Consider the following 19,648-nt stretch of genomic DNA (forward strand, 5'->3'; position numbering starts at 1 on the left):
AAAGGCAATTCCTATGGCGGGTTCCCAGATGTATGTGAGCGGAGCTAGGCGGAGTGAGACATGCATCTGGCTGTTGTCAGGTTATCATTGAAGTGTGAGTCAGGGAAAGAGTAAGTGAGAGGAGAATCTTCCGGGAATTGTTCCTAAAAGTCCTTTGTAAATAGGTGAAAGGTTATGTCGAAGAGCGCATCCCCTGTTGTTTTCTCCAGGTTAACAAAGATGGCTTCCTTAACCCCTTCTTTAAACCATCTTTATTGCTTGGCTAGAATGTGGACGTTGTTGTCTTCAAACAAATCTCCTTTAGCCTTCAGGTGTAGTTGAACAGCTGAGAACTGTCCTAAGGAGTTGGCCCTCCTGTGTTGAGCCATGCATCTGTGCAGCAGTTGCTTGATCTCTCCAATGTCTGTGATCTGTACATTCTTCACTACACTGAACAACATAAACCAAGTTGTCAGCCTTTTTTCTGGGTGTCTTATCTTTGGGTTGAACCAGTTTTATTTTCAGGGTATTGCTGGGTTTAAAGTGTACATGGATCTAGTGCTTGTTTAAATTTTCTTGTTTTTCAGAGACACCAGCACATAGGGAATGACAATGTTCTTTCTTCTGTTTTCTTCCCTCTTATCAGGCCTGTTCTTCTTCTTATTGGACAGTTAATTACATTACAGACCGCCTCTTGGGAAAAGCTTTAATTAATGCATGAAGCATCCATGAGGTCAGCGAGGGCAAAGACAGATTTTCCGCACCACACACCTAGGATAATTTTTAACTAGTTGGACAGCTCAGCACGGAAAAACAGGATGAATGACCGACAGCTCCTATGGGCGCGGTTGTGCATATATAAACATTGAAAATTATTTTGTGATTTAGCCCATAAATATCGCGACAATCAAGAAGTGAGGAGGAAAATCCGGACAGAGTATATTAGCTGAAGACGTGTCTGCCCTCTCATTCCCATTCAACATATGGGTGCCAAACATAACTGTATATATCTGTTATACTTTCAGAGATCCTTTTTGTTCTGCAATCCATTCAGACATGAACTTCAAACTGCCACTGACCTTTAAGTTTGTTTTTATATAATAGTGATTTTATCTATTGTTAGAGAGATTATTTTTAGAGGGATTTGTTTTGTGTGTGTTTAATGGGTAGCCTTGTAGGCTTTGGTAGGCAGCCATGTTTGGCTTGCAGGTGTGTTATAAAGATTTTAAGTGATAAACTATGCAGTACTTAGTTTAAGGTAGAATATTCATCTCATGCTACTGTTTGCTTTCTAATATTATCTAACAACCTCTGAGGAGTTCATCTATTAGATGGATTTATAATCAGATTGAAATAAATACACCTGGAGTCTATTAGTCATCAGGCAAAGTCTAGATTTTTTTTATGGGTAAACTAGCAAAGAGGGGAAATTACACGCACTATGCAAGAAATTATTTTTTTTCTTAAAACAAAATTAGAAACCACATCTGTCACATGGGATATAGTAAAGTGAGTATTTGTAAACATTTATGTAAACTTCTGCAAAGCTTTATATAGAGAATTGGAAAGAATTACACATAACATGTTGAAAATTAAAATTTTCTTTACTCTCATGAACTGCTCATAGGGCCTGATCTTCTTGGTTTTTTTTGTGTGCTATGAGAGGTTGCGTTTTACGTGGATCCACAAAGGTCGGTGTACAAATGTGAAGACATGCAAAACAATTTGGTTCCAACCTACGTGCATGACAGTTATAACAGAAACCTGAGTTTCAAAACCATGAAGGGGAAGATAATAATGATGATTCTTAAAATCAATAATAATAATAATCCCAAAGTGCATAAAAGAAATAACAGTGCTTGGTGCACCAATGCCTCCTTGTGTGTCAGTTTGCAACTGACTTAAGGAGCTAAAACTGCTTCTGCAGTTGAGTTCCTGATTTGGTAAATAGCTTTGCATGTGGTAAATGTTATATCTACATATCTTCAATGCATGAATTTGTCCGCTTTGGTTATTAGAATATAATGTGCATATTGATGAAGGCAAACAAACAAATTAAAGGTTTGCACATGTCGTCTACTGAACTGCAAATACAAAAAAAAAAATCACTTTGCACCTTTTCAACTTGATTATTAAAATGTCCTCACAGATATTATAAAAAAAACAGTCTTTTTATCAAGGTAAAAAAGTAAAAAAAAAAATAGTGTATTCAACTTCAAGTTGTTTTTGTTGTTTCTTTTTTGCATATCATAGAATCAATAATGTGAAGGTGGTTAACAACAGATCATTAATCATTAAACACTTTGTAAATTAAGAATACAATAAAATGTAAAGAAAATGTAACCCTTCATCAGATCAAAAGATGATAGGAATGCGAAAACAAAGTCATTAGTATATAAAACACTCATTTTCCATTTAGACTCACGAAAAAAGTGAAGTTATTATTTATGGTACTGTAGAAGCGTATTGGCAGAATCTGCCATTGAAATTAATGATTTAAAACAGATCTTTACTCTTATGACACATCTGTCACATTTACAGTAATTAGCCACTGATCCGGCTTTTTTAATTTACTGTCAAACTTTAATTACTGCCTTCCGTCTTGGATCATTATGGTTAGATAGCACATAATGGTTGGGATCTTAGCATATGTACATAAAAATAAAAAAAACTAAGTAGAAAAAAATATCAAGCTTTAATTTGGGTAAAAAGCTTGATTTTTAGTCCACTGGTAGCAGGTGTTATTTTCTACATAAAAGTCTGAGCAAAAATCATAAATTCTGTGAAGCTTCATTAAGTTTATAATGTGTTGAGCTCACGCCTTAATGTGCATCCTAATGGTGCTAATACCTTCCAGCCTGCACCAATGCAGATTGCTTATCAGTGTAATTGAATTAAAATGACCTCATGATGTTACTCAAGACAAGTAAAGACATAGCCCATCCATCCAGCGGGTAATTACAGCATTCTCCTCTTTCTGTCTGACTCGGCTTCATATTCAGAGGGCGCTCACCTCATCTTTGTATTTGATGATGTAGGTGTAGATCTCATGCAGAGCAGACATACTGTTGAACTGGTCGAGGTGCAGGCGGGACTGCTCTGCTAAGTAGGCACTCATGTCCTGATCGCTGATTGCTGGCATACGGGAAATATCCGAGTAATATCTAGAGGAGAGGTCAAGCAGAGTTATATTTTCCATCATTCAGAGCTCATTTTCACTGACTTTATGTCTGCAGTCACTTTTCAGAAAGGAAATAAAAGGAGCAAACCTATGCAAGGTTCTCTAAAGGCCAATTAAACACAGAACTTAAAACATTTAGTAAATGCTTGCATTTTACTTCATTTAAAAAAGATGGATGAGCAAAATCATAGTAAAGCTGCATGACGTAATATTCACCAAAATGGGATAAAATACATTGTGAATATGTGCAAATTTCTCCTAAGGTGCTGCACTTTTTATGCTGCTTTAAGAACCTGGTAAAAGGTTCTGATCAAAAGGAGGAAGAAATGCCATTTTATTTACCTCATATTGATGATAAATTGTAAAATCCGCTTAAAAAAACTTTTAGTATGCATGCTTTTTTTCACTATATTTATTTAACTAAGAAAAAATTACAGGAAAAGCACATTCCATTTTTTTCCTAAATAGACCCATCAGTCTTTGTATGTGCCGACCAAAGAAAACTAGAATTTTCTTTGTTGGTTTATAATTTCTGATTATTTAATGAAAACAAACTTTTGTTTTAAAACATAATTTAACTTCTCTGAAACAATAACTGGGTTTAAAGTCATTGGTGGATGCGATCAGGTGCCACATGTCTATATTTTAGTATATAATTAATGTATAAAAGTTATTTTCAATTCAGGTTTTTATCCGTTTGTAAACTGGAGGAATGGGAAACAATCTGGAAATGGGAGCATATTTTTAAACTCCACTTTCCTTATACTTTCTGATTCAGATCTGGATCAGAGTAAACAAAAACGTCCTAATTTAAAGTCTTAAAAAAAGTTTCTTGTGGTGATTTTAAAAGCTAAATCTCAATGATAATCCATCATTTCGAAGTATGATACATAATAACATAACAGGAGGGTTCAAACATAAAAAAAATTATGATACAGCATATATTCTTACTTCTAATATCGTATAGGAATAATCGGATACATGAAGCTTTGCTTAAGTTACTACAGCTGAGGTATTTAGAGCAGCTGCTTACTGGCAGCCTGTTCAACATGTCTGACATAAAGAAAGAGACAATCTGATGGAATTAACAGCAACATTTTTCACCAGTGCTTCTTTTTATTAATCTGGACATTCAAGTCTAAAATTCTCAACTTATAAAGAAAGAAATGTCTCAATGTCGACGCATTTGCAAAGTTTCCCTTTAAAAAAAAAAGACATACGACTCGTGCTTTAAACGCTACTCAGACAAAACTGGATTCAGACAAAGTCAACTCAGACATCCTGTGTCTGACTCAGGAGGAGCGAACCCCAGAAGTGGAGGGATTTAGATTTTTTTTTTTTCTATTCTTGAAGCTCGCAGGGCTAAACTTAAGCAGGTCTGCTTTTACTGATACTTCTGGCTCTCTGAAAACACTGTAATCTATATTAATAAGCCAGGAATGAGGCAGCAGTAATTACAGCACATAATTCCTGGGCCTAATTTAATTCAACTATGTATTTATGCTTTAAACGCCTGTAGCAGCTAAAGTTCAACCTATAATGTTGTTCTAATCTTACAGCTGGCTAATAGCGTAATTAACTTTGATCTTGCAGCTCAGACTTATTTTCCCAGCCTCCAGCCGCTCAACTGGAATATAGTTTCCATTTCAACATCGGGACTGTGGATTTGTTTTTCACCTCTGGTCAGATTGACTTTATTTGAGGCTGATTTTCTTTGGGTCACCTTGGACTTACCTTTCTACCCAGCTCTTGTAGTTGGGAATGTCTTTAGCGTAGAGAAGCTTATTTGAAGGCGAATCTTTTCCCAGTTTGTGCTCAGACGTCGAACATGAGTCCATGAAGGTCTGAGCCACAACAGAGAGGCAGGCATCCGTGATGCTGTTTTTATGGATGTCAAAAACAAACTGGGGGTTCTTGATCACGTTTACCCAGAAGCGCAGAGGGAGACTGGAGGCAGCAGAAGAAAACAAACACATCAGAATAACATTTCACTTCCTCTATGTTATACATACAGCTAAATACACCGCTTCTCCTCAGCCTAACTCATAGGTTTTATGCTGGATTTAGGTTTAAGGCTGATGCTGTGTGATGGTTCATTCTGATACTGATGAAGCCTTTCTGAGTTGATGAGGGTATACAGTATTTAAGGATAATTAATCTATTGAAAGAGGCAATGCTGACAATTTCTGTTTTGGCCTTTAGAAGAAAAAATAATGAACAGCATCACAGGTGTTGAACAGATTATGCGGGTTTAGGTATTTCGCCCCTTTAACAATAAGCAGATGCATAATAGACTAAAATCCTACCTTTACTTTGAAATTAGTTTTTAATTGCTTTGCCATCTATTGAATAGCAAGTCACTATTTTATTGTTTTCTTTGTCTGGGATGATATTTCACCACCTAAAATAAAAAATAATAATAAAAAAAACACTTCTATGCTGTTTTCAGCTTTTATTACTGCAAAACCTTTGAAAATTTAATTGAATAATGTCTGAACTTCCCCCCAAAAAGGAGGTCAGGCTGTTTGTAGCCTAAAGTAATGATGCAAGGTTTAAACCGACTACAGTAGCAGCCATTCAAAATGGCACTTCCCAGTACAAAAGCCATCCGAATGCGTAGCAAAATCCCCTCCAACTTCAAGCCACTGCCGTTCTACTGGGCGTGCATGTTTTTACTCTGACTCCACCCTTTCACTGAATTACAGGGTCTGACCAGGAGATGACGCTTCTCTGTAGATCTAAATGTCCACAAATCATGACAGAAATAATATTTTGTACAAAGATTGATGTTATAAAAGGAATTGTAGGGGACCAGCCAAGGGCCAATAAAGGGAAGTGGGGTAATTCTGAATGGCTACTATTACCGTATGTTTAACTATGGGCATGAGATACTTTCCAACATTTTTTTTTTATTTACCATTAAGCACACATGAAGTCTCAGCTGACTAAAGCCTGCATTCAGTGTTCCAGAGGGTTGGAGAAATGATAGCAATACTTCCAAACATTCCTAATGTTCTAAGATTGGGTTTTGATTTTTAACGTCGTTCTTTACATGAGTGGCAATGTAAGTCTATATGATTAGATTAAAAAAAAAGTTTCCTGGGAAATTTGAGTTGTTTTTTTAAGAACATCATCCCCTGTTAACCTGTTGTTTTTAGTACTTCCAGGGAGCAAACCAAACCCTCTGCTTCCTACCAGTTGCTCTTCCAGGTGTGTCGTACGTCGTAGTCTGTGATGGAGTGTTTGTCTGCTTGCTCGTCCAGGAAGTCGAACATGTACTTGATGGCCAGCGGCAGCGCGCTTCCTCTGTGAGCTGTGCTGAAGATGGTCTCAAACAAGTCGTCCACAAACTTCTGTAATGTACCCTGAAATGAGCAAAGCAGGGTTAATAAAAGGAAAAAAATATATTACAATTTACCTGTAGTTTAGTTTAAAGACAAAAGTTATGTTTCTTGAGCTTCAAACCCCTAGCAAAATTTAATTTTGCAGGGTGTTCAGTCCCTTAAATCTTTATGAAGAATCAGAATCCTGTGAATTGAGTTGGGTCCACCTTTCCTGTCAATCAGCCAGGGAAACCATTTTAAAGTTCTTTAATAATGTCCTTAAAATTCTAACCTCCTTTACTACACTTGTTCAGGTTTTTATTTTAAAGATGTATATTTAAATCTACAAACAGTGTTTTGTCCTTATTTAGTAATAACAAACTTCGCCCCTCTCAGTACCTAAAAGAAGATACTACTTTAGTAAAACAGTGTGAGATAATCTTAGTGAATTGATAAAATGGATCATTCTTTTTGGCCACCTGTGTTTTTTCTTCAGCACCAGTTGAGTTCATTTGCAGTTTAAACCTTAAACACTCAGTTCACACACAGATTAGTGGCCTAAAAGGCTGAGAGGTGTGTGGTATTAACATCTTAAATGACAAGCTAAAGAGCATAAGCCGGGTGCTCGTGTCTGACAAGCTTTGTGACATTTTAAAACAGGTGGTGTCGCCTTGTTAACATAATCTTTCTGACCTTTGTTTTATAGTACAAGGTGTTTATTTCCCACATTTCTGTTATTTTTACTTTTCCGCTGCAGTTGAATTTTAAAATAAACGAACCAAAAAAATGATTTAGTCTCAAATAAAAAGCTTATCTTACCTCTAGTCTCATCACATTACATTTTATCTGGAATTGGCTTGCATTAAATGTGCAGATCCATATAGTAGCATTGGCTTCCTATGCCTTCAGTGCTGAAGCATACATGATTTAATATGCAGCTTAACCAGTCTATTATAGGTCAGCAACTTAGAGACACTAAATATGTGCCACTGTGTGGGTTTTACTCAAATGCTGCAGCAATATCTCCATCTATCTCCCGAAGCTCTATGCAGATACTCTGTCTGCGCTGATGAAGATTAACCATCTTTACAAGCAAAGCTATAGTTTAGTTACCGATTAATTAGCTATTGTTTATTTATCTAGTTGAGGCCACCCAAAGATTGCTTTAAGAAATTGAGCTTTAAGCTCAAATATAGAAAAACAATTGCCAACATACAGTACTTGATGTAGTAAGGCAAAAGGTAAGATCAGCCTTAGTTTAAACTCATAAATGTTTGCTTTGTTTCTCTGACTGTGACTAACTTTTTGTGCTCTCTTTCATCCTCTGACATGGAGCTCATCTGCCTGGCTGTGTATTTCCTGGTAGGGGCTACCTTTGACAGTTGCCTTTTGTATCTATGCTTCTTTTTCTATCTCTGCTTCTGCCTCCTTGAACCCCAGTCGGCCTCAGCAGATGGCCGCTCACACTGAATTTGGTTCTGCTGGAGGTTTCTTCCTGTTAAAAAGGAGGTTTTCCTCTCCACTGGCGCTACAAGCATGCTTGGTATGAGGGATTGCCTTCGAGTCAATGAGTTGATACAATCAGTTCGTTTTTCGTAGATAGGAAACTTTGAACCAATCTGACTGGAAGATCTGGTTGAATTGTTTCTGTAAAGTGCCTTGAGATTACAAGTGCTGTGAAATCCTTAAAGCCTTTCAGTAACATCAGTACATGGAAAAGGTAACAGATCTGTTTTGATTGCCTGTTTAGCAAAATACAATGTCGCTAAAACAAAATCAAAAATAAAACTAGTTCTATCTCCTGAATAAAATAAAATAAATCAGATCTGAGAAAATGAATAGACAAGATGTCAGCTAACCAAAGAAAGACAGTCATGTTGAGAGGACAAAGACAAGATTTGTGTCTCAACTGAATTTAGCACTCTGTTTATTTTGTTTTCATAAAGCAGGACCAGATTTTCAATTCTTCAACAAATTACCGTCTCCTGACACCCTCAGTATCAACCGCCCTGCAGTCCCTGCACCCCCAGGCCAATTTCTATTAATCTGTTTTCTCTTATTGGCAGTGGAAATTGAAAGGCTGGCTCACTTATAACTGCTGCCCATTGCCCTATTTACCTCCATAGTTTTAAAATCAAATAAGAGCCGCAGCACTGGCAGACAAGGAAGGATAGATGAGCACACAGACCATTCCATAACAAAATATTCAAAAAAGCGGAATCTGAAATTTAAAATGAGAATTATGGATTTCTTTTAAATATCCATAAATTTAGGAATTTTTTAGAAACTGTTACCTTGGATACATTGGCATTTATATATATATATATATATATATATATATATATATATATATATATATATATATATATATATATATATACATATACATATACTGTTTTTTTAATTAGAAAAGAGAGGTGACAGAAAAAAATCAGTTTTTTGGTTATACATGATTTATGTTGCTTTTATTCATGTGCAGTCGATAGATGACTGGGGATGCTTTAAATCCAGTACCTGAGTGTATGATTTTCAGCACTCTGATTCTTTTGGGAAAAGCAAAGGAGAAGGCTTGGTCATAGGATAAAAAAAGTGTCATCACAAGAAAAAGATCTCCACATATTTCTTTTGAAATAATGAAACAAAAGAGTCTAACGTCTTCCTGAACGGACAAACTGATCACCACAAAAACAAGCCTGACATTCCAATAATTTTAGAAGAACGAGTAAAAATGTAGACAAAGCAAATGGGGCTCTCTTTATTTCATCATATAGTAGATCAGGGGTGGGCAACTCCAGTCATTGAGAGCTGGTTTTCTGCAACATTTAGATTCATCCTTGGTCCAACAAACCCGAATCAAATGGTTGAATTACCTCCCCAGTATGCAATCAATGTCTCCAGAGTCCTTTTAATTATCTATTTACTTGATTCAGGTGTGTTTAGTCAAGGACATATCTAAAAGTTGCAGGATACAGGCCCTGCAGGACTGGAATTGTCCACTCCTGTAGTAGATCAACATGAGGTTAAGTCTGAGATCTCACCTCAAAGTCATGAGAAAGTTAAGGCAGCCATAAGATAATTATGCTATATGATAATATGATATCCTGTTAACCTAATAAACCTCATAAATAAACTTGCCTTATCACGTTACATGCATAGTCACATATAATATAATATCTGTTCTAGGAATACATCTAGAACCTATGGAGATTATCTCACAAAGAAGAATTCTTCAGAAAGTTAAGAACATTCTGGACAACAGTGAGCATCCTCTTCAGAAGATTTTTAAATGACAACAGCGTCTTCAGTAGGAATCTTTTCCAGATCTGGTGTAAAACAGTCTGCTACAGGAGATCCTTCCTACCTACAGCTATCAGCACCTGTTTAAAAAATGACGTATGAGTTACTATAACATTTAATTACCCTGGGATTAATACAAATATTTCTTAATTTAATTGACTCGAATAAAGAGTGATATATTTTCTGTAATAAATATTTGTTGTTTTGTTATCCTGCCATACTTATTCAAGCAAAATAAATCAACCAGCTGTGAAACCGAGCTGTCTGATTTGTGTTGATTTTGAGGAAAGATAAACTGCTCCCAGCTAACATGTATCAAATAAACCTGCTGGATTCTTCTGAATCAAACAGACTAAGACACTTTATTGTGAGTAAAAGGTTTTTTTAAAAAGTTCATTATTTGGAGTTTAATCCCTTAAAAGTCTTAGTTTATGTAAGCTCTCTGCTTCTCATTCAGTCCTCTGTGTCTTACTTTTGTGGCCAACAGCCTGGTGAGGTAGATCTCAGAGACCATCTTGCTTCCTCGGTCTCCCTCCCTCTGGTCTGAGTGGTCATGGTTCTTCACCAGATGCCAGAGTTTGGTCCCACTCTCCAGATCCGGTGTGATCATTGGGGTTCTGGACCGTAGGCTGTCGGGGCTACTGGCTGTCCTCAGCATGCTCTCTGAACAGAGAATCATAACATAAAAACATTCATGAGGAATGCGTGAGTTCTTTTTTAAAACAATGTTATATTATATAAAAAAAAAAAGATTTAAAAAGATGCTTCTAGTTTACACAGAAGCACAATATTCCTTCAATATTTCTCTCCCCTTTTCTCTACCATCTGTGTCTGTTTCATTATTTACAGGGTGGGTGTCAAAGCTGATTAGAGTGAAGCAGCAAGCTATCTGCAACAGCTTCTTATAGGATAGAGAGGGGGGTGTTGCAGAGGTGCGGTGAACAGAGGAACATGATTATCTGCTCAGTAGTTGCTGCTCCTGGGGCAGAACGCGAGATCGGTTTTGTTGTTGGAGAAAGGAGAGTGCGTGAGAAGAAGAGTAGAAATGTGAAGGCGCTGACTGGGAGAAGTGGGTGGCCGGTTAAATGGACAGAGAAACTAAAAGGTCAGGATAAAGGGGGGTGAAAAGGAGAGTAATAGAACAACATGAGATCGTAAAGGGAAAGAAGCTGACTGGGGTGGGGTACCTGCTTCAGTCAGCAGGATTTGACTTCAGAATCATCATGACTAGAGGAGGCCAATTTCTCTCCCTCTCATGTACAGCTCCTTCCACGCCTACACCTAGAACGTTCTAGTTTATTCCCCGAAAAGGTTTAAAGAACTATAATGTAGCTATAATATATTCTATGTTGAAAAAAAACAATTAGATCTTGTTGACAAGTGAGCACATAATAGTAAAGTGCTTCAATGCTTTCATGCTTCCAGGTCATAGTCATTCCAAAACATTAAAAACAATCCAGTGGACTTGGTTTCCAAGTTTGAAGACGTTTCACTTCCCATCCAGGAAGCTTTTTTCAATTCTAAATGTCAGGAATATTGTTGAGTTAGAAGTTTTATACAGTAGCCCAACAAAGCCTTGTTTTTGTTTTTAAAACATGCAAAATGGAACAGAAGAAGGGATTCACCCATTTGGATTCTTTTGTCAGACTGCAATACCCCATACCTATCTAAGTGTCTGAAAGGTCAGTCATTAAAGGGGATTGTTGGATTGGCTGAATGGTCCATATTGCAGAAGTGTTAGTGGCATGAGTCATTTGCACCAAACACAAAAACATCATAAAAAAACAGCAAATCTGCACTTTTGGGTGCTTTTGCATGCCATATATTTTGCCATAAATTTGCCTGGTGAGTGAAAGAATTAGCCTGGTGTGGTGAAAGAAAGTGAAAGTGAAACACTAGATCATCAAATCTGCTGGTTGATAGTTTCACCTCAAAGTCAGAGCTACGGCTGGATCTTAAGGTAAGGAGAGAAGGCATTCTGCAGCTCCGACGGCAGAGAAATTAGAGCAAGAACCCCGGCAGACAGAGCTAGATTGGGGGAGATGGGGAGGCAGCTGGCCAGTGTTTTTGCTGGAGCTAAGGGAGGAGGAAGAATGATGAGCAATGTAACATTCCTTCTAGGGCTAAATTAAAAACATCTTTTTTAAAGCCACCTACAAACCTCTTAAGAGTATTCTCTACCTCATCCTTTGTCAGCATAATTTTCAGTATGTTCCATGTTATTTTAAAAGGTTCTTTTGGCTGCATTCCTTAACTCTAGTCCCTGATTACTTGTAAGAAAATTTGATGTAAAAATACATAAAAGTTCAGGTGCAGCAGCACCCTTGTTCCACTGCAGTCAGCAACAACGTGCCATTCCCTTCACTAGAATTGCATTTTTTGCCTCGCTTCGCAGCACTAATGAGACATTCTTGAGATAACATGTATGAAATGTATGAACACATGATAGATGCCATGTAGCTGATGTCACAGTTGTTTTAATCTACCGCAGCTATATTGAGGTCCTGCTCTGGTCCCCTGCGCGCCAAACTTGCAATCCGTATGTTGTGGCATCGGGTGTGACAATAAAAAATGTGACCCAAATATTAACTTTTATCACTTAACATAGAGAATTAATGTTATCAGACATGACTGTGAGCAATCAGGAGCTGATTGGACGCCAACCGCAAGTAGCCGTCTGTCAGCGTACATCAGTGTACATTTAGTATCAGATGAGTCTCAAAACAAGTCGGGAGAAATCAGAACCTCGTTTTTTTTTTCGCTGTGCTTTACATATGAATATATAAATATATGCTTGTTTTTCGGATGCCATGTTTTCGGGTCAACAACCTAGTCAGCCAATAAGCACCTGTGCATGAGAACAGGTTGTGTACAAGATATATCAATCGTGAAAGGAATAACCTGGAAGCCTATCAGTTGAAGAAATGTGTTGAAAAGAGTCTGCAGGGACTTTGTACAGATCAAATCTAATAACACAATTTTTTTCTGTGTGCCATTTAAGCGTACAGGCATTTAAATGAGAAGGATCTATTCTGGACAGAGGTGCCACAGAGCTAAGCGTTTCAAAGCTAAGCATTCGTACTCAATATGGCAGTGGTGCAGTAGAATCATCAAGGCTTCTGAAACAGATCTATAATAAATTAATAAAAAGCAAAGGTGATACTAATTCCTGTGAAACATGGAAAAAGTCTACATTTTATTTAGGCTGAAAAAAGTGTAAGAAAGAGCATAATGTAAGTAGATAACAAGAAGGCTAAACAGAGTGCACCAGAAAGGAGCTAGTTTGTTCTTCAGAGATTTGAATGCCTGCTAATCTTGAAGCATAGTTGATTTGAAATGTTTGCAGCTTTTCGTAGAGATCAGGATGGATATATAATATATTATCTTTAATTAACAGAGATGCAGTATGATATTTAGTTATGCTAGCCTTGCTAAACAGAAAAACTGGTAATAAAGTATTTGGAAATCTTTTCTTTAAGGGACAACAATAAAACCCATTTTACAGAGACTTGTCTCTCATATACACAGAATGGCATCACCTTATGCAATTTAAAATTCTGTTTTTATATCTTTTTGCAAATTAAAAGTGAAGACGTAATTGTCTGTAAACATTGTTGCCATGGCAAGGCAAAAAGTAAAACATTTATTGTGAAATGTATTTAGATATCACAGGATCCATAACAAAAAAATATGCCGAAGTGTCTTGCCTTAAGTTCTATAGTCCATCCTAAAGTTTTAACACATTGGTTGATACATTGGGTTCAGTGAAAAAAGCTCCTTTGCCTTCAGCATACATCAAATCAATGGCATGTCAGAATCTCTGGGGTTCAAGGGGTTAACAACACCCACCTGGTATCAGATAAGAGTTTCGTTTTTTCTTGGATTTGTTTCCACAGGGTAATTTATTCTGTAAATAATTTGATTTTCCACTAAAGTTTACAATGCTGGGCTTCTATCTATGTGACTTCTAGGTGTCCTTTCTCTTTTTCACTCTGTCAGCCAGAGAGCGAGTTGTCTGCTTTAATGCCCGTCATTTATGGACTGCTTTGGCAATAGCCGTGGAATAGCCTTGGCCTGGGCTGATGGCAATGGATATAAAGGATTGGCATTCACTCAGGGGGGAGGTAAGAAAAAATGGGTCCCAATCACGACCCTGACAAACAAAGAGTGAATGAAAGAGAGCTCAGACTTGTGGAGTGAAGGCAGGCAAAGAGAGAAACCACTGATGGAATCATTTAAATGGAATCGAGCTGAGATGAGAAACCAAGCCTTTACCGTATCTGCTGAGGCTCTTTGTGAAGGTGGAGGAGTTGGAGATGTTATACGCGGAGTTCTGCTTTGGCACCAGAGCGATCACGGAGCCATCTGTTACCTGCACAACAAAAACACATCCCTGCTTCAGGAATCTCTTGCAGTGGGTTGTTTATTCACGCGTTCCTTGGCTCATGCTTGCTGTGTGTTTGTGTACCTGATAGTGAGCCAGCGTATTGAGTCTTTTCCAGTCGTTGTCGATCTTGGTTGTGACATCTTCATCCTGAAGAATGATTCGGGCCATCCGACCCTGACGCCATTCTTTTAAAAGAGTTAGAAGAAGTTGAGAGCATTGGAAATAAAAAGCCCATGTGTCTCTGTGGGTTAATGACTATTGAAATGACCACTTCAACCAGGTCCAAACACGTAGTAGCTGGGGGAAAAAAACCAGAGAAAGAGCTCTGTACATGTCAGTTGCTCTAAATCAAGATTAAAATTTAAAAATTATTTTTTCTTCTTTATTTTATATAATAATTACATATAGCCAGTCGGCCTCAGCAGATGGCCGCTCACACTGAGACTGGTTCTGGTGGAGGTTTCTACCTGTTAAAAGGGAGCTTTTGCTCTCCACTGTCGCCACAAGCATGCTTAGTGTGAGGGATTGCATTAGAGTCAATGAGTCGATGCAATCAACTGGTTTTCAAGAGATAGAAAACTTTTAATCAATTTGACTGGAGGATCTGGTGAATTGTAAAGGGCCTAAATATGACGGGTTTTGAATTGGTGCTATACTGTATAAATAAACTGAATTTAATATGTTTACTTTCCTTTTCTTAATCATTTGTATTGCCTGTATAATAGGTAATTAACCTTTGTTTTTTCTCATGTACAGCACTCTTTCCACTAAAATGTGATTATAAATAAACTTTCCTTGTCTTGCCTCAAAAGACTCTAATTGGCATAGAATCATTGAAAGATTAAGACAAATTGGATGTTCAATTTCCCAAAAATTCCAATTGTAACTGTTAAACATCTTTCCACAGGTTGAAATATACTATCAATGGTTAACAAAATTGAAATTGTAATTGATCCAACTCCAATATGGTGTTTACACAAAGCTGCAAGTCTTACCGAGGTCCATATCAGAAGCCTTGGGCCTTTGGGAGTAAGGGCTGCCTTTGTACATGGCATCAAGCAGCTTCTCTTTGACCTGAGTTATGGTGTCACAGTTCAGACACTTGACCGTCACCTCTGATGCGTTTTCATTTTCCGGGTTAACACAGTGCAACGTCTGGCAGAAAAGGAAAAGACAGAAAGGATATGATGATAGACAGTCAGTATTGGGCCTCATCTGGAGAACTTGATGCAAACAGCTACCTGTTTAGATGTCAGAATGGTTTTTCAGATAGATTTGAAGGTACCTGAGAGCGTTTTTACAGCTATACAGCAGCCACTTCAAACCTTGGTTACGTTCCCAGTCTGTTCAGACTGTTTGTGTCCAAAACAACTCAACAGTCACACTTGAGTGAAGACCAAAACAACTATAGAGGAACCTCATGTGCACCAATGTGCTTTCAGTCCAAAACATAAGTGCTTTGTTTTGATAGAAAATATAGTTAGCATCGGGCAGAGGATGGGTCACTTCATAGCCAGATCACATCCCCTCTCCAAACAGAACTGATATTGAAGTGCCGCCCTCACCGCGGAGGGAATCGCTGCCACTCTGCATATGACTGACTAATCAAGGAAGCAGCCTTCCGCAGACAAACAGCTGATTAGTGCGACTAAAGCTCAGTAACCTGTCAAGTGACTGAGACCAAACGGCCCCCAAGACACAGGAAGTTTACTGACCAGTGTTTTGTAGTCAATCTGTTGCCTGATGAGTTTGTCCTCGCTGAGGGAGTAGCGAGCTTCTCCTGTGATGGCATCAATGGGTCCCTTCTCCATCTGCTGCTTGATGGCACAGTACAGCATGAACAGAGGCTCGCCGGCGCACTCCTGGTGAGGGAGGAAGCACAAGGATATCAGAGTTATAAGCAGTTCAGGCAAACTATGTTTTTTCTTCATGCTGGGTTTGATTTTAAGCTTTGAAAAGAAGGAAAATAAGCTTGGGAATTCAAATAAATACCCAACTTAGGGGTGGATAATAACCTGCATCAATATGTATCTTAATATAATTTATTCAATAAGGATGATTTGCTGTTGTTTATCGACTGATGTTCCCATTTTTTACTAGTTTTATGTGTTTTATTTTAAGCTTTTTTTTTCTTAGATGCTATATTATTATTATTATAAACAAAGCAATATAACTGTCATGGTTTTGGCTATTTGGCTTTTATTTTGTAGATATAAAATCTAAATTTTATATCTACAAAAATCTATAGTATTGAGTGAAATAAAAAAAATGTATCCTAATATAATCCAGCCTAAATAATTTGTGGAAGTACTTGAATCCTAGAATATTGAATTCTGCCCAAATAAAAAATATAAACAGTCACATTTGTTTTTATTTTTAGCATAAATGTTTATATAATGGAATCCAGAGAAGTTTGTCTAATTACAGAAATTTTCTAATTATTTATCCATGGCTTTCTGTTTTCCTAAATTATGATAGTATGCTGGGGAAGATTCTCAGTCATCCAGGTGATAGCCATTCCAAAAAAAGCTAAAACAAAACAATCCACTGGACTTTGTTTCCAAGTTGAGTTTGAGGTTTTATACAGTAGTCCATCAAAACCTTTCGTTTGTTTGAAAACATGCAAATGTGCAATGCTATTCCTGACATTTTGGATTAAAAAAACTTCCTGGATGCGAGGCGAAATGTCTTCAAACTAGGAAACAAAGTCCAGTGGATTTTTTTTTTAAACTTTTCTTGGAATAGATTATGAAGTGTGTTAAAAATGGGGGAATCTTGTTGTATTTCGGTAGTGCATGAGTCCTAAATTCAAATATTGCTTCTTGAAACGACCATCAGCGTTTTTTTACTCTGGAGTGGTTGAAACACTACGCTTCAGATGGTTTTAGTTGTTGTTATACACCTGGTTAGAAATATTCTTTATAAGGTCTTTGCCCAATAAAGTGTTCCTGCTTTAAACCAAAGGGAACCTAGTCTTTAGACTCCCAAAGGAAATCTGTTGAGTGAGCTAAAGAGAAACAGTAAGAGATGACTGAACTCTAAATGATCTACTACAAACTAATGACAATGGAAACATTAAGAATTGAACCATTCTATTTTTTGTGCTTAATGCCATCAAATTAAACAATATGCTTTTCTGATCGATCAGTATGATAGCTGTTGGCCAGCTCTATAGTAGAATGAGACTCATCAGAAATCAGACACGTCTAAACCAGCTTCACCCTTTAAACGGATGTAGGATACTGCTCTATTCAAAGTAGATGATTTCTTGAATTTTTATTTGTGATTCCTGATATTTTTACCAGAATTTCATCTCTTTAGAAAAGCTTTGGAACTGAATACATCTTGAAACATGAAGAATAAAGTTGTGTTTCTCTGGATGACTAAAAGCCGTTGAGCCTCAGTTAGCAGACACATATGTTGCGCTATAAGTATGCTTCTTTGTCCTCCGTCCTCCATCAAAGACACTTGCCAATCAATAGTGTCATTAGTCATCACTTGGGCCCGAGGAAAAGTCTCCCAGCTGATGGAGCAGCAGTTTAGATGGAAGAAAGAGGACACATCATGACCAATACTCATCCTGACAAGAGTTTAATGACTGACTGTGCGCTGCTCGGGGAGATACTTCAGACTGAGTGTGTATGTGGCTGCAGATGAGGACGGGGGAATGGTACAAATTTATCCGTCTCACCTTCAAGCACACTCGATAACTCGTTTCTTTTCTCTAACACACACATTCCCTCTTTTTTTCACTTCTGTGTCCCTCCAACATCAATCCACAATGTCTCATTGTCATCTCATATCTGTAATCCACTTTTTCCTTTCTTGTATTTTCTCCTTACGTCTCCTGACTGAAAAAAATATAACTCCATTTCAATTGCTCTGCAGCTACAAGTCATAATTACTAAAAACTAACCATGAGCAAACAAAAAACTACATTTTAACAAAGAAAAGATAAATGTAGATTTAAAGGAAAATCTTTTTCACACAGTGTGCGTTTGTCTTCAGTCCCGGTTAATCAAAACTTTGGCACTGTCCCCAAAGCTCTACATACTGTATCTATTAACTGAGAAAGTTTTGTCGTTTTTTTTGCCTTTTTTTTCTCAAAACGGCTCAAGCTTGAGTATTTTAAGATCATTTACTAGGATGTTATGTTCCCTATTCCCATTGAAGCACCATTTCCTCATGGAGGGTTTTGCATGTAGGCCAAAATGTTCATGTTAACAAGCAGTGGCAGGTGTTTTCTGCATTTGACCTGTTGTACATTGATTGTGACATACGGCAAGTAATGCCTTTATTTCTTGCCGATTCTCCTTTAAAGGTTAGATCTGCTGAGTGTGTTACTCATAGTTGTTCTTTGAACTTATTCTCCCACCTAAACTGAGGATTTCTGCAGCTTTTCCAGAGTTAAAATAAGCCTCCTGAATGCTTATCTGAATAAAGCCATCTTTGCCTGACCACTCACTTTAGATGTGGCCCCATGTCTTATTGGGTTTCCAGATGTGCCAAACTCTGTTTTTAGATGATTTAGTGAACACAGTTCATGGAGTATGATTAAACCTTGGGATATTGTTTTAAAAAATTTTTATTTTACTTCACACATCAACGCTTTTCGCCCTGACCTGTCTAAGAGTGTATGGCTGCAGGGTGGACACGTCTTGTGTATCTCATGGCTCTCTTCTGGTAAACTTAAATCAAGCAGTTTTAACATTTAATTTGAACATTACTGATATTTGCAACTTAATTTTGCCAAGCCAAAACTCTTATAATAGATATCTTTAAATAGATTTTGATAAATCAACACTAAATCCCAGATATGTGTATATACTTTTTTGATAAGTCATAATGGGCTTCATATCTATATAAATTACATTCATACTAACCCAGATAAAGTTATAGCTATGTATAATTGGTAATTCTGAATAGTTTCCCTAGTCAATTAAATAATAAAATGGCTCACCATATCCCCATTTTTTTTCTACATAAAATAACGTCTCCATTTTTCGTGTGATCAAATGTCTGGTTTTAACTAACTTAAAAATCAAAAGCCAGCCGAATGGCAGCCAACTTCCAGCCACTCATTCTACAAGGTGTGCATATTTTTTTACTCTGATCCACCCTTTCACTAAATTACAGGGTCTGACCAGGAGAATGAACTTCTGTTAAGATCCTAATGTCCACAAATCATGACAAAAAGAATATTTTAGTACAAAGATTGATATTGAAAACAGAAATTGTAGGGAACCAGCAAAGGGCACATCAAGGAAAGTGGGGAATCGTTGAGTGGCAACTACTGTAGGTGTAAGTTCTTGAAATTAGGTTTAGTACCGAGCAACAGTAAACTGTGATGTAATATTGGACTTTTTATAACCTGAAAAAGAGCAATTGACGATGATGTGTAACGTGAGGCGAGTGCTGTAATACAGGAGGTTTCCAGGATGCAGAGCCATACACGTCTTGACCTGTCTGCTATGTTCCTTG

At 37.3% G+C, this 19,648-nt stretch overlaps 1 protein-coding gene across 2 annotated transcripts in view; it reads right to left on the reverse strand.

The window, feature by feature from the left end:
• LOC107091972 (plexin-A1-like) overlaps nt 1–19,648 on the reverse strand; it is a 312,667-nt gene that overhangs the window by 5,241 nt on the left and 287,778 nt on the right. For both annotated transcript variants that reach the window (XM_015386230.1, XM_015386229.1), the window contains exons 24-31: nt 15,883–16,029; nt 15,163–15,322; nt 14,249–14,352; nt 14,056–14,152; nt 10,253–10,443; nt 6,356–6,525; nt 4,895–5,107; nt 2,993–3,143 (exon numbers count right to left, since the gene is read on the reverse strand). In XM_015386230.1, the coding sequence (XP_015241716.1) occupies nt 2,993–3,143; nt 4,895–5,107; nt 6,356–6,525; nt 10,253–10,443; nt 14,056–14,152; nt 14,249–14,352; nt 15,163–15,322; nt 15,883–16,029 (1,233 nt within the window). The remainder of the gene's footprint in view (nt 1–2,992; nt 3,144–4,894; nt 5,108–6,355; nt 6,526–10,252; nt 10,444–14,055; nt 14,153–14,248; nt 14,353–15,162; nt 15,323–15,882; nt 16,030–19,648) is intronic.

The sequence above is a fragment of the Cyprinodon variegatus genome, unplaced genomic scaffold (assembly GCF_000732505.1).
Source record: "Cyprinodon variegatus isolate N-32 unplaced genomic scaffold, C_variegatus-1.0 Scaffold360, whole genome shotgun sequence".
In the NCBI taxonomy this organism is placed as follows: Eukaryota; Metazoa; Chordata; class Actinopteri; order Cyprinodontiformes; family Cyprinodontidae; genus Cyprinodon; species Cyprinodon variegatus.